Source organism: Myodes glareolus, chromosome 11, assembly GCF_982192425.1.
Source record: "Myodes glareolus chromosome 11, mMyoGla1.1, whole genome shotgun sequence".
Classification (NCBI taxonomy): domain Eukaryota; kingdom Metazoa; phylum Chordata; class Mammalia; order Rodentia; family Cricetidae; genus Myodes; species Myodes glareolus.
The window spans coordinates 50,511,291-50,525,195 of NC_142036.1; the positions used below are offsets into that span (position 1 = coordinate 50,511,291).

Consider the following 13,905-nt stretch of genomic DNA (forward strand, 5'->3'; position numbering starts at 1 on the left):
AGCCCCCCAACATTCCATCTGTACAGCTCCATACTGACTGAATCAAGTGTGGGAGCCTGAAGATTCCAGCAGTTAAGTTCTGGCTGCTCTCTTAAGCGGAGACACTGCAGAACTTACTGTGTTGCCTTGGGAAACAGTTCTGCCAGAGAAGAATGATGTCCAGTCTCCCCAAGGGATGAGGGAAAAGCCCCGAGGGTTTGCACAGCCTGCTGCCAGTCCTTGCTTGGTCATAATTCTCCTAACCTGCCGCGTTCTGCTTACACCGGCTCAAGGAAGTCTTGGCTGTGGTGAGAAACACCAAGTTCTACCATGTAGCTTCATATCCCTCGACAGAGGAAGTGAGGAAATGAGCTTTCCTTTCCAGCACTGAAGGACTACTTGGAGGAAGAGGCATGGAAGGGAGGATTTGATCCTGGGGAAGAACACTTCGTAGAATAGAAATGAATGTCCCGTGTGGCCTATTTTGGGTACTTCCTAGTGCACAGTAAAGAGTCCTTTAGTGTTCATTTCAGCTACACATACACCCACTGAAATTGAAAGAGAATAGCATGACCCCAAGCAAAGTGGTTGCCATGAATTTGTGAAGCAGTCTATAGTTTTCTCAGAAAGAAAAATCTTGAATGTTTTTTCTAATATGTGAAATCTGGATTTTAAAAGCGATGATGCCATAGCTGTACGGAAATGCCATTACGACTTGCAGGCATTTCCCAAGAGCTGGGGCCGCTTAAGCATTTGGGATGAATACACGATGGATGAAATAATGAAAATTTAGTGCAGAAAGTTCTCTTGATTAAGCGTGTGGAGGGCTTGCCAAAATGTCCTGATCATCTCAGCATGGCAGTGACTGCTGAGGGTGACCATTGGCCATTGCTTGCCTGTAAGACCACTGGCTTTTTACCTAATGATAATTTTTTTCTTCTTCAAGGTCAAGATTACTGGCATTTTATGTTTCCAATGAGTCTCTCTCAGTGTTTGGTTTTCTTTCTTTCTTTCTTTTTTTTAGTGTGTGTGTGTGTGTGTGTGTGTGTGTGTGTGTGTGTATGCACATGTGTGGAGGTCAGAAGACAACCAGCAGGGGTCTTCCCTTCCACAGTTCTTCCCTTCCGCCATGGATTCTGAGGATTGAACTCAGATCGCCAGACTTTCACGGCAAGCCCTTCAACACTGAGCCAGCTCTCCCACTACCAGTGCATGTTTTTAGAATTTTTTTTAATAAATACTTTGTTCTTTCTGCCAGTGAGTTTTTAAAAATGGGTCAACAACCTTTCAAATCTGAGAATATATACTTTCTTCACTTAGAAATACCATCAAAACGAACACTTTCAAATACTGTGACTACAGCTTCTACCTTTCTTTTTCAAGCTCTTTAAACCCGACTTCTCCAGAAAGTTTTCTCTTCATTAGAGGGAGGGTGATTGTATCGGTGCTATGATCTTACTTCACCAGCCAAGAGTCTTTTTCACCAAAGATAGAACGGTTGTTCTTTGTGTTTTTAGAAAAAGAAATATCAAGAGAAAGGAGCTCAAGAGCTTCATGGTTTCTGGTTTTTATTTGTTTGGTTTTTTGTTTTTTTTTTTTTTCAAGACAGGATTTCTCTGTGTAGTCCTGCCTGTCCCAGAACTAGCTCTGCAGACCAGGTTGGCCTTGAACTCAGAGATCCACCTGCCTCTGCCTAACAAGTGCTGAGATTAAAGGTGTGCATCACCATTGCCTAGCAATCACGGTTCTGTATGTTCTACACAGCACCACATTCAGAGCAGACTGTGCAGAGCCTAGGGAGAAGCAGACAACAACATGGGAATTCTAGCATCTTTCTCTTGCCCAAGCACTGAGTGGGTAGATGACCTTGGAAATAAAACGGGTTTTCTGTGTCTTGGTTTCTGCATCTGTAGGGCAGGACATGGGTGCTTACACAGATGGAATACTTTTAGGATTAGACAACACAGTACATTCAAATTGTAAATTGTCTGCTGATGTCACTAGCTCATAGTGTTCAAAGATTATGAGGGAGTTTATGTTGACATTGATGGGAGGGATGGCCCATCGTTTCTACTTTCTTTCTGTTTTGTTTTCTTAGACTAGGTTTCTCTACATAACAGTCTGGCTGTCCTGTTATGTGGAATACCTCTCTGTATGCTGTGAATATGTTTTATTACCATTGTTTAATAAAGAAGTTGATTTGGCCAATAGTCAGGCAGAATATATAGCTAGGCGGGAAATCCAAGCAAAGATACAGGGAAAAAGAAAGTGGAGTCTGGGAGATGCCAGCAGCTGCTGGAGAAGCAAGATGTGAGGTAACAAGCCATGAGCCTCATGGTAAAATATAGAATAGAAATGGGTTAATTCAAGTTGTAAGAGCTAGTTAATAATAAGCCTGAGCTAATAGGTCAAACAATTTGTAATTAATAATAAGCCTCAGAGTGATTATTTGGAAACTGGTGGGCAGGAGAGATACCTCCATTTACAGTCCTGGAACTCACTCTGTAGACCAGGCTAGCTTTTAACTCAGAGATCCACCTACCTCTGCCTTCACCCCACTGAGTGCTGAGATTAAAGACATGCGCCACCACTGCCCTGCTCTCATCTGGGATTTAAACCCTATATTTTAGTAGTCTTTCCTCTATAAGATGAAGAAAATAGTGTTAACTTTCTCTTCAGTTACTTGCATGTGTCATCTGCAAGTCAGAGACTATTTGATACAGTGTGAAGAAGTTTGACATTTGGAAGTACTGAGTTCTAGTTATGATTCTATTTATTAAGAACTGTCTGGCATTGGGAGACCTTCCTGAGTCCAAGCTTTTAAATAATAAAATGCCAAAGAATATATCAATGGAATTCAATTAGTGGTGCCTATGAAGGTACACTAGCTATGCATGCTTGTAGTTATTATTACTAGTATAGTTCAAGATTATATGAGTGAGTCATGTGTAGTGGTGCACGCCTTTAATTTCAGCACTTGGGAGGCAGAGGTAGGCAGATCTTTGTGAGTCTGAAGTCAGCCTCTTCTACATATTGATACATAGTGAGACCCTATCTCGAAAAATAAAAATAAACACATTATATGCATTGTTTTTGTAGGTTTATTTTATAAAAACATTTTTATTTTATGTATACAAATTATGTTTATGGATGCATATCTGTCACTACTTGTGTACTTGGTACCCACAGAGGCCAAAAGAAGTCATTGGATCCCCCGGAAACTGGAGAGAGGTGGTTGTGAGTCACCATATGGGTACAAGAGATCAATCCTAGGTCTACTGTAAGACTAGCAAGTACTCTTAATTGCTGAGTCAACTGTAGCCCCAAGCCCATATTTTTAATATATCTGCTTTGAACCTGAATTTGAAAAAATAATCTGAGTAAATTAGGCTTGATAAATTGTACTATATATCACCATAGAACCTTCATCTGGCGATGGATGGAGATAGAGACAGAGACACACATTGGAACACTGGACTTAACTCCCTAAGTCCAAATAAGAAGTAGAAGGAGGGAGAACGTGAGCAAGGAAGGTAGGATCAGAGGGAACCTTCATCTGACGATGGATGGAGATTGAGACAGAGACCCACATTGGAGCACTGGACTGAGCTCCCAAGGTCCAAATGAGGAGCAGAAGGAGGGAGAACATGAACAAGGAAGGCAGGACCGTGAGGAGTGCGTTCACCCACTGATACAAGGGGACTGATCGAATGAGAGCTCACCAAGGCCAGCTGGACTGGGACTGAACGAGCACGTGATCAAACTGGATTCTCTGAATGTGGCTGGCACAGGGACTGTCTGAGAAGCCATTGATAATGGCACTGGAACTTGTTTCGTCTGCATGTACTGACTTTTTGGGATCCTAGTCTGTTTGGATGCTCACCTTCCTAGACCTGGAGGGAGGGGGGAGGAACTTGAACTTCCCACAGGGCAGGAAACCCTGACTGCTCTTAGGGCGGGAGAGGGAGGAGGAGAGGGAGTGGGGGGAGTGGGAGGGTATTGGGAGGAGGGGTGGAAGTGGAAACTTTTATAAATTAAAAAAAAAACAAAAAAAAAGGAAAGACAAAAAAAAAAAGAAAAAAAATTGTACTATAAAAGAAGTCACGGCAGGGTCACTTTAACTGATTCCCTCAAGTCTAGGAATAGATTTCATCTAAATTATTGCACTTATTTCAACATGTACAACATCTTACAATGAAGGCTTAAAAGTAAAGAGAGGCTGTGGTGGTTAACAGTCTTGTCTGTGTCACTAGTCTGAATTCTTTTGGGAGTAACTCACAGAAACCTAACTCTAAAGTGACTTAAATCAGCAAGGGAATTTACTGATCTGTACTCCTGAAACGAACTTCAGGCATTACTGGATCCAGCAGTTCTAAGAATGAAACACGTTTGTCAAGTTTCTTCCAAATGCTTGACTTCCTGTAAGGTAGTTCCTACTTAAGTCACTTCTATGGTTTATGATCCCAACAGTTAAAATGCAAATATTGAAGAAGATGCAATTGGCCCCCGAGTCATGTCCCGATGTCCCCAGAGGGGATGAAGAGGAAAGCATTATGGTCAACAATTCCTCGAAGATCAAGTGACATGAGGTGGGGAAGTGTGGTCCTCCTAGGGATTGTAAAGTCAGGGAGGGAAGCAGATACCCATCACACTAAGGCTGGCTAGACGCTCTTTAAAGGTCAAGCTATGCCTCGAAACCAGGGCCTTGGTTCTTCTTCTGAGACACAGTCTCTTTGTGTAGTTCAGTGTTGTGTAGCTGTTTCCTTTCTGTTGAAGGTTCCGTTCTGGAGGGAAGAGAAAAGTTGGCCAGCCTCAGGAAGTAAATGAAACAGTTAAAACCTAGAAAGTAAACCAAACTCACTAGGCTTAGGAAACTCCGGGAAGTTAGGAGACTCACAAGCTCCTCCCCAAGGTTATAGCTGACAGCTGCTGCGGAGAGGAGAGCTTCTGGCTGTCTGTGCTGTCTGCCAATTGTGCAGGTAGTTCCAAGGATGCTGTTGTGTTGTCTCCTGAGCTGGGGTGCGGTGTTTTGGCGATGCAGCTGCTTTTGAGTCAGCCAAGTTCTTGTGAACAACCCCTCACCCATACTCCTGGAAGTAACCCCAATGAACTCACTGTTTTTGCTAGGCCAGACTTGAGTGAAAAACAATTTAGACCTACATTTAATTTAATTTAACATCTTAAAATTGTCCCCAGGTATTGGTATTGAAAATACTACAGGACAGATTCGAACATCTCGACATCATGTTTTGAAACTCATCTTAACTGTTTTGAAACTCAGCCTTAACTGCAGGCTGAGTGACCTGCAGGTTGGAGAGACTGCCAGAGTCCGGAGGCTTCAGCATTTCTGTGGTGTTGGGATCTAACTCAGTGATCTTCTGATCTAGGATTGAGACCTCAGGAACATAATTATCCCTCTTCTCTCTCCTGCAGCTGGATAGAGATACCTCTCCCAGGACTTCTCTGAATCTGCATCATCAGATGGGTGGCAGAGCCTGCTAGCAGAGTTTCTTTCTAGAGATAATGGTGATCTCGGCACACATGCTTGATGGTGTGAAAGTCATTACCCAGGCACCACTAGTACTTTTTGATGGTGACCTGGGCTGCCTTCTTCACAGTCTTGGTATGAATGTGGCCCATGATGGCAGGTTCCAGAAAAAGAACAGATTAATTTCCTTCTAAAAATGTTTTTATTAGCAGATATTAATTATACATAATGGATTTTATTATAACATTTTAATATATGTACATAATGTATTTAGATCCTATTCATACATAATCTCACCCTTACCCTCCTATTCTCCTTCCATTCCTGCTGTAACTTTCTTTCCTAAAAGAGACCCTCTTCTCATTTCAAAAAAACTTTTGTTTTTTTGTTTTTTTCTTCTTCTTATGCTGCTGCAGTGAGTTTCATTAGTGTTGTTGCAGGAGCAAGGCCACCTTACCAGAGCCTATTTCACTAAAGCAAATGCCTCTTCCTTACTCCACCAATTAATATAAATTATAAATTACCAGGAGTGTTGGGGTCCTCTGCAGCCCTCCTCCCAATTCATGATGGTGCAAACATCTTAGAAAGTGTAAGTGGACAAATGCAGATGTTACATGGCTAATCATTTGACATGGCCGTATGACGCAATGAAAACGTAACTAGGAGACACACATACAGTGCGTTCTGATCATACCCACCCATCACTCCTCGTGGCTCCTCTAGCTCTACTTCCCACCCTCTACCTCTTTACCCCATTTTTATGTCTTTTTAATTGTGTTTATAACACCATAAGTCTGACTCTTGCTGCTCATATACTCATGGGTGTGGGGCCGACCAAGGAAGCATGGGTGACTTCCCAGGGGCTACACCCTAGAAGAGAATTGACTCTCCCTTCCCGGGAATTTTCTTTGTCCAGTCCTGGTGCCCCACCTGGGGCAAATTCATTCACCTCTCCCCGGAAAAAGCCACCCAGGATCTCAGGCTGGATTCAGACTCTCCCCCTGTAACACCAGCAGGCCTGTACTTACCATTCTCCCACCTCAGCTTCCCAAGTGCTGGGATTACAGGTGTGTGCCACCATGCCCAACCCCCTAGTACAGGTCTAGAAGTTACAGGAAGGAAGAGAAAAGCTGAGAGCAAAAAGAGTTTTAACCTCCTAGAAATGAAGATCGAGATCAACTGATCTTTTTTAAAACAATTCAGAAATGCATAGATATTGTAAAAGGCAGCCCTGCTGTTGCTAATGAATGCTCCCACACACGCTCTAACACTTAGCGTGGAAGTGCATGCCGCCACTTTCCTAGCTCCTTGTCCTCTTCCTGTCACAGGAGGTACGCCAGAATAAAACTATGAAGGTCAGCGGGGGGGGGGGGGATATTAACAGTTTCTAGATTGATAAAGAGTCTTAAAAAGGGAAAGGACGATTGAGGTAATAGTAATTATTGAACAGATAATATGCCAGGCACTGTAGTAAATACAGACCCTCATGTAAGTCTTAAGACTAAGCCCTGAGTTAAAATGGAGTCTGCTTATTTATTTGTGAGGAAACCAAGGCTGGGGCCAGCTGGATGACCTCTGACCCCAGAGTCTACATTCTCATTATGCTTATTATTAGGTATGGCTTCAATATTATTTAATTGTGCAAACTGACAATTTCATAAGCAAAAGTATTTCTTGGTACCTTATTTTGTGGTTTATTCTCTGTGAAATAAAGTATACTTGAAACTTGCTTTCTTTTCCTGTTTTCTCCTGAGTGTGTGTATGTGTATAAGACCAGAAGTCAACACCAGGTCTTTTCTGGCATTTGCAGCTTATCTTTAGAGACACAGCCTCACTCTGGACCCTGCTCACCAGTTGGCTTAGACTAGCCTGCCAGTGATGTCTGAGAATTTGCCCTTCTGCCCTTCCTGTGCTAGGGTGTGGCTCATACACATGACCACACACAGATTTTTTGTTGTTGTTGTTGTTGTTTTAATTGTGGGTGCTGAGATCTGAACTCAGGCCTTATACTTTCAGGGCAGGCACTTTATGGACTGAGTCATGTCCCTAGCTCTTCCCTCCCCTTCTTCCCCATTAGTGATAAAGCCTCTCCCTTCCTGACTCCATCATAGAAACTCAAAATAACTGGGCAAAGGTCCTGTGATAGGCGCTTCTGTCAGTTTAGATTCCCTCCCAGCTGCTGAGTAGGGAGCTAGAGCACATCGCCATTTAAACCCCAGGCCATAATTAGCCACGTTAGCTGCACAGGAAGCTGTAAAAGAGCTCCAACCTTTCAAGTTCATCTGAAAATGTAACTGCAGTATTAAAATTATGACTCAAGGAAATGTCACCGCCGAAGGAGTTTCCTAGTGGATAAATGCAGCTCAAAGAAATACGACATCAGTTCCTTAGGCACAGTAGCTGGGTGGATTACTCCTGTCCCCGTCATCCTAAGAGAGCTAGCAGCTGTTGTCACAACTTTCCCAGGTTGCTCACCTCAGTCTATAACCAGCTCCATGTACTCCTGCCCCCCACCCCAGGCAAATTCAGTTAGTTTATCTCTGAAGAGGATGCCTAATAGGTAATCAATCCCACGATGCTGCAGCTTGTCTTAGCACTTCTGTAGCTCACTAAGTAGCTACAACTTGATACCGTGTCTTCCGATCATGTGATCAAGCTGCCAACACCCCCCTGACAAGCTCAGCTTTGAGATCTGGATGGTGAAAGTTTTCATTTGGTGAAAAGGAGCTGAGTTTTGTCACGTGATAATGGCCTCCCCATGGCTCTAATGCTTTTCTTCTCATGTCTAGAATAGCAGTATCAAGTTTTCTTTGTTCATACCCTTGTATCACCACAGTTTTGGGAGGACATATCCTAAATATTTGTTCATAAAATAGGCACATTAGCTTCATTATCTTATGACTCAGTCATAACACTTGTACATAGGATATAGTTCACTGTTGGTGACGGTGGATAGAAATGTACATTTCAAATAGTTTTGATATTTAAGTTAAAATATGGTTGGACTTATTAGGTTGTCATTTTAACGCTGAAGGAGGGCTGTCAGAGATTTTATAACCGAAGTCTCAGTTCTAGTATTTGCTTGCTCTGTGGTTCCTTTGTGAGACTCTTGTAAGGTTATTTGTCTGCTTTGTGGGTTTAGTTTAATTAAACCTAGAATCAAATCCAGCAAACACAGGCTGTCACACAGGTAGAAGAGACCCTTTCTGCTATTCTCTGGTGATGGGCACTCCCTGCTTTTCCCTGAGGGCATCCATGTTGCTCTAGGCCCATGGTTCATTCCACGGACTGAGTGCAGGACCTTTCATTCTATATATAAAATATTGAGCTTAGTGCCTTTTAAATTTGAACATAGATGCCCTCATTATTTTTTCCTTCTGAATTGCAAGTGGATTGCCTTGCACTATCCTTAGAGTACACCCACTTCCCCTGGGATCTCCTTATGAAATTACTGGTCCAGAGAACAAATCTCATATAAGCAAGGATGCTTCCACATTAAAAAGACCTGCTCATTTCAGTTGCTCAGCTATTTTATAGAAAATGAAATGACTTTGAAATGAATTGTCTTTATAGACATCCATAATTTGCAAGCACAATCCTCACTCTACAAAATGTGAAATGTTCTAAGCAACAGCTGTGAGCATTTCAAACGTGCACTACTTTTGAACGGTTCAACTGTTGCCAAGGGAAATTGAGTTGGCTTCAAAATCTTCCTTCGTTTTAATTTCGCATTTACCAATCCGACATTGAGGAAACAGGCTCTGTTTGGCTAGGATATTAAACATTTCTAAAGACCGAGGTATGGGAATAGAAGTTACTTGAAGGCAGGAGCTAGACAGGAATTCTATGTAGGTATGCAGCCTAGGGTAATGAACTTTGTTAGAGAAAAAAACAAAAAACAAAAAAACAAAAAAAAAAAAAGGGACACACAGCCGGTCAGCAGCTAATTGTCTGAAGTCAATAGGGGGAGCCTGCTTTCATTTAAGTCATCTTTCTGTGTTTCCCATTTCAGCTCATGGCTGTAACATTTTTTTTCATAGTACAGAATTATTTTTCTACCCAAGTGGATAGAAGTTTGCAACAAATGACATAAACAAGAAACGCGAATGCTTTGTTATCATTTGTGCATGTGCTAGAGAGCTTTATATATATGTGTAGTCCCTAACTGTCCAGAACCCGTGACGTGATACTGAGAGGGAAAACTAGTCTACAGGATGAAGCATTCTAGTTTGAAAGAGAACATACGTATATGTAATAATATATATGAAATAACAAAAATACTAAAATTACAACAGAACGATAGGGGATAGCTCGGGTTGATGGATTATGAATATTATGAATTCTTCTGTATGTCCCTTCCCAGTTTTCCAAATTTTGAGCAACTGGTAGTTTGATGCTTGTAGTTAGTTATTAAGGATTTCCCCCCCCCCCCCCCATAACAAATGCAGCTTGCATTCAAATTGACTGACAATCTAAGAATATCCTCTGGAAATGTACCATTTGGCCTAGGGTTCACCAACGATGCAAAACCACATATGTAAGAAGTATTTTAGTACTCGTTCTAGATAAAGGTAAGTCATTTCTATAAACTCAAGGCTCAAACTGTCAATTAAAATCTGTCAAGTTGGGGGCTGGGTATTTCGGAGCCCAGAAACAGTGAATGCGGGTTGTGAGGCTGCAGTCTGGTGACAGCGCTCCCATCTGCAGAAGCTACCGGAGCGCTGGCCTCTACCGAGAACGGCAGGAGAATCAAGGAGCTGATAATCAGAACGATTTTTTTTGCGGGGGGGCTGAGACCAGGTGAGAGACCAACCCGTGGCCAGGCCTCCCCGCGACTGAGCGCAGGCCACTGGGGTGTTTTCGGCCGGCTTCCAGCGCCGCGATGACACGAATGGCACAGGGGAGCGCGGGGTCCGTGCCGAGTGGGGTTCTGCGGGCTGAACCGTGAGGCACCGGGGCTGCCGCACTGGAGCCCTAATAACCCCCAGTGAAGACGCTCGCCGTCCACAGGGTCCCGCCGTGCGGAAGCTCCAGGTCCGGGACGCGCCCGCGGCGCTCCTCTCAGGCCCAAGAGACGCCGCAGTTCCCCAGTTCAGACGCCCTGGCGGAAGCCGCGACTGAGCCGCCCGAGCTCGCGGCTGCATCCGGGTCCCCGGTGCCTCGCCCAATCGAGGGCCTCGTCTCTTCACACCCCTCCTGTTTCTCCGCCCCTCCCCGCGCCGCCAATCCCCGATTAGATCTCAGCCGAACATGCTGGCCGGGGAGTGAAGGCGCTCGCGGACCAATGAGGTCTCGCTTCCCGTTTGAAGTCTCCAGTGGGCGGGCGTCGGAGGCGGGCTCTGCCAGCCAGGAGGTTCGGTTGCGCGTGTGCCATGGACTCAGCCGCCCGGTGATATTGACAATAGGAGAGAGAAAGGGGCATTGACGGGGACCCTGCGCGGGTAGCGAACGGCGGCTCTGGCAGCGGCGGCTCCGGCGCTCCAGCTTCCTCCTCCCGACTCCCGCGCTCGCTGCCGCTGCAGATCCAGGCTTCCTCCCTCCTCCCCCTCCCCGCGTCGCCGCCGCCGCCGCCGCCGGGTCCGGTGCAACGAGCAGAGGCGCCGCCCGCCGGGAATGTGAACGAAGAGCCGCCGGCCGAGCCGCAACCGGGTCGGTGCCGATTTGATGGGACGGGCCCGCGGGGGAGGCTCGTGAGGCCGCCGCTGCCACTGCTGGAGCGCTGAGATTTGGGGCCAGCCGAGAGGCCTAGAAGCACCGCCGCCACCGCGGAACCGGAGGGACGTCGCCCCGGACTGCCATAGCCCGGGGCTCTTCGCCGCTGCCCGGACCTCCCCCTGTGCGTCCCGGGCCGCCGCCCGCCCCCGCCGCGGCCCCTAGCCTGCCGCCCTCCCGGTGCAGCCACAGATCATCTTCGATTCTTCCCCAGGAGCTTCAAGGTAACTTCAGCTCCCGGTCCCGCGGCTTGCCTCTCGGGGAGCCTGCGGAGCGGCGGGTTCGGGAAGGCCTGGCCCGGGCGGCCGAGGGGTGCGGCGGGGTGGGGTGCGCGGGAGCAAGCTCCCGGCCCACTTGTCTGATCTACCTGCAGAGGCTTTGGAGGCCACCACCTCTCTTCCACTCTGCCTTCCCGGCTCCTTTCCCTGCCGCCGCTTCTGAGGCGTTTTCTTGCCCCCCCCCCTTTATCCACTGGCGGGGGTGGGGGGAGCAGCGAGGAAGATTCTGTGGCCGCGCAGCTTCTCCAGGGCTTGGGGTTTACGTGAACATACCTATAGACAAACAGGCCACTTCCCTGATCTTTTCCCCTTGGAAAAGCCCCGGTTGCCTGCTGTGCCTGCTGTTTGGAGAATGCCAAAGCTGAGGGCGCAGTGGCCCAGGTGAAACCTGTTTCCTTTTCCCCTCTATTATCATCAGTTCTGCAATGCTTTAGAGTTGCGGAGATCCTTGACATTTATTCCGAGCTGCGCGCATAAGAGGCAAACGATTAAAAAGAAAGCTACCTATAGATCATCGTTAAAGATAAGGGAAGAGAGAGACAGGATGGATGATGGAGGAACGAGGTTTGCAGAAATCCTGTGTTCTTGGGAGCAGAATGAAATCTAAATAATCACATACGAGATCGCAATACACGCCCCTAAATTTACAACTGTAGCAGTGTGATGTGGGACTTCTTGCTGATGGTGATCATTATATTTGAAAGTAATCTGACATTTTCGGCAGTATTTATAATTTACAGTTCCATTTTTTTTTAACCTGTCACGTTGTATTTAAGCTCAAATTAGATAGCAAAGTAACTTTCTAATGAAAAAAAGCTAAGAAGTCTTCAAAATTCCAAACGAAACCTTAACATTGCACCCCTCTCCTCCAGGTTTATGTTGTTTTTATTGGATCCAGGTAATCCACATGACTGTTTGGGATCTTACTCTTTGGAAGTTAGAAAGACACTTGTCTTAGGTGTTGGTGTGACAGTTGAGTGATTGCGTTTTAGCACTTGAGTCTGTGCATTCTGTCTACCCCGTCTGCCATTAATCTTTCATGGCGCCTCAGTGCCACCTGGATGATGACATCTGCTTAGTTTGGTGGATGAAGCTGAGCTTAATGCTTGGGACTTTTAGCATCTATCCTTTTGAATAATTTCAGAAGATTAAAAAAGATTGCAGAAAGCTGTTCTGGGAGTTCCTTCGGTTTGATGGAATGGAACAGTATTTGAACTTGAGCTCAGCTTCATCTTGGAAGGCTGTGAAGTTATGTTTTCCGTTCAACTTGGTGCTGGGTTTTATCATAGTTTTCTTTATTAAACTTGAATAACTTAAGATGGCTTCATTTAAAAAGACTTCTTTGAAATAGTTTTAATTACGCCTCTTGTGTGTTCTCTTTCAAGTAAAGTAGCCTGTCCTCATTTGCAGTGTGGTAGCTCATAATAGCAATCACAGCACACTGTACCGAAGTCCTGTTTAGGCAGTGTCTCTAATTGTGCATTTCACCTTGCTGTCAGATACTGTCAGATTTTTTTCTTTCTTTTTTCTTTTTTTTTTTTTGAGAGAAAATTTCCTCTCACACTGTGTGTCCCAGGTTGGCCTCAAACTTGCTATGTGTAGCCTAGGCTGGTCTTGAACTCATAACCCTTCCTGCCTTAATCTCTTTGGGTGTTGGAATTACTCACTACTGTACCTCGCTTCATTTGTGTAGATTCTTGAAATGCAGAAAGGGTTTTAGCCCATTCATAATATTAAATATGTTGAGAAAATGTTTCAGTGGATGTTTTCCAGCTTTCAAATAGCTCCAAAATCACTTCAGGAATCCCAAGATGGGAAGAACTGTGCAGTTAAAGTGGGCGGACAATACAGACACTTGAAGTCCGGCTAACATCTTTTTAATTATTATAATGGAGCAGTGATGCATTAGAGCCCTGATTTTGTTTAAGGGCAGTCATGCTACTTTTTATATTTTTCTCCTTGACAAGACTTTTCTTAATTGATTTTTTTTTTGGTATATATTCTCATTTTCATGAATATTGTATATGGGAATTTTAAAACGTGTACAACACAAATACCCTGACCTTGGGACCATGTTCATGTCAGTTCTTTCTCTTCAGTAGGGATATGTCCTCAGCACCAACTACTCCTCCATCAGTGGATAAAGTAGACGGATTTTCTCGGAAGTCCGTCAGAAAAGCCAGACAGAAGAGGTCGCAGAGTTCCTCACAGTTTAGATCTCAAGGCAAGCCCATTGAGCTCACACCTCTGCCGCTGCTGAAAGGTAAGGCCCCTGAGCAGGTGACAGTCCACACTCTGCTCCTTGGTCAGTGTCTGCAGAGCAGTTCCTATCTGTTAACCTCAGGTGTGTAGCTTGGAGGGTTAACGGGTTTCAGGCCCACAGTTCCTGGGGTGGGATTAAGGCTACCTGCTCTTCCTTTTTAAAGGGCTCATCCAAAGAGACTTACC

General features: G+C 45.1%; 1 protein-coding gene across 4 annotated transcripts in view; it reads left to right on the forward strand.

Moving 5' to 3' along the window:
- The first annotated feature begins 10,990 nt into the window (after window positions 1-10,990).
- Window positions 10,991-13,905, forward strand: part of Ppp2r5e (protein phosphatase 2 regulatory subunit B'epsilon) — a 145,292-nt gene continuing 142,377 nt past the window's right edge. For 2 of the 4 annotated variants that reach the window (XM_048415378.3, XM_085697526.2), the window contains exons 1-2: window positions 10,991-11,403; window positions 13,557-13,720. In XM_048415378.3, the coding sequence (XP_048271335.1) occupies window positions 13,564-13,720 (157 nt within the window). In that variant the 5' untranslated portion in view covers window positions 10,991-11,403; window positions 13,557-13,563. Of the gene's footprint in view, window positions 11,404-13,556; window positions 13,721-13,905 lie in introns of those variants that run through there. The other 2 variants (XM_048415376.3, XM_048415379.3) reach the window with 2 other exon arrangements.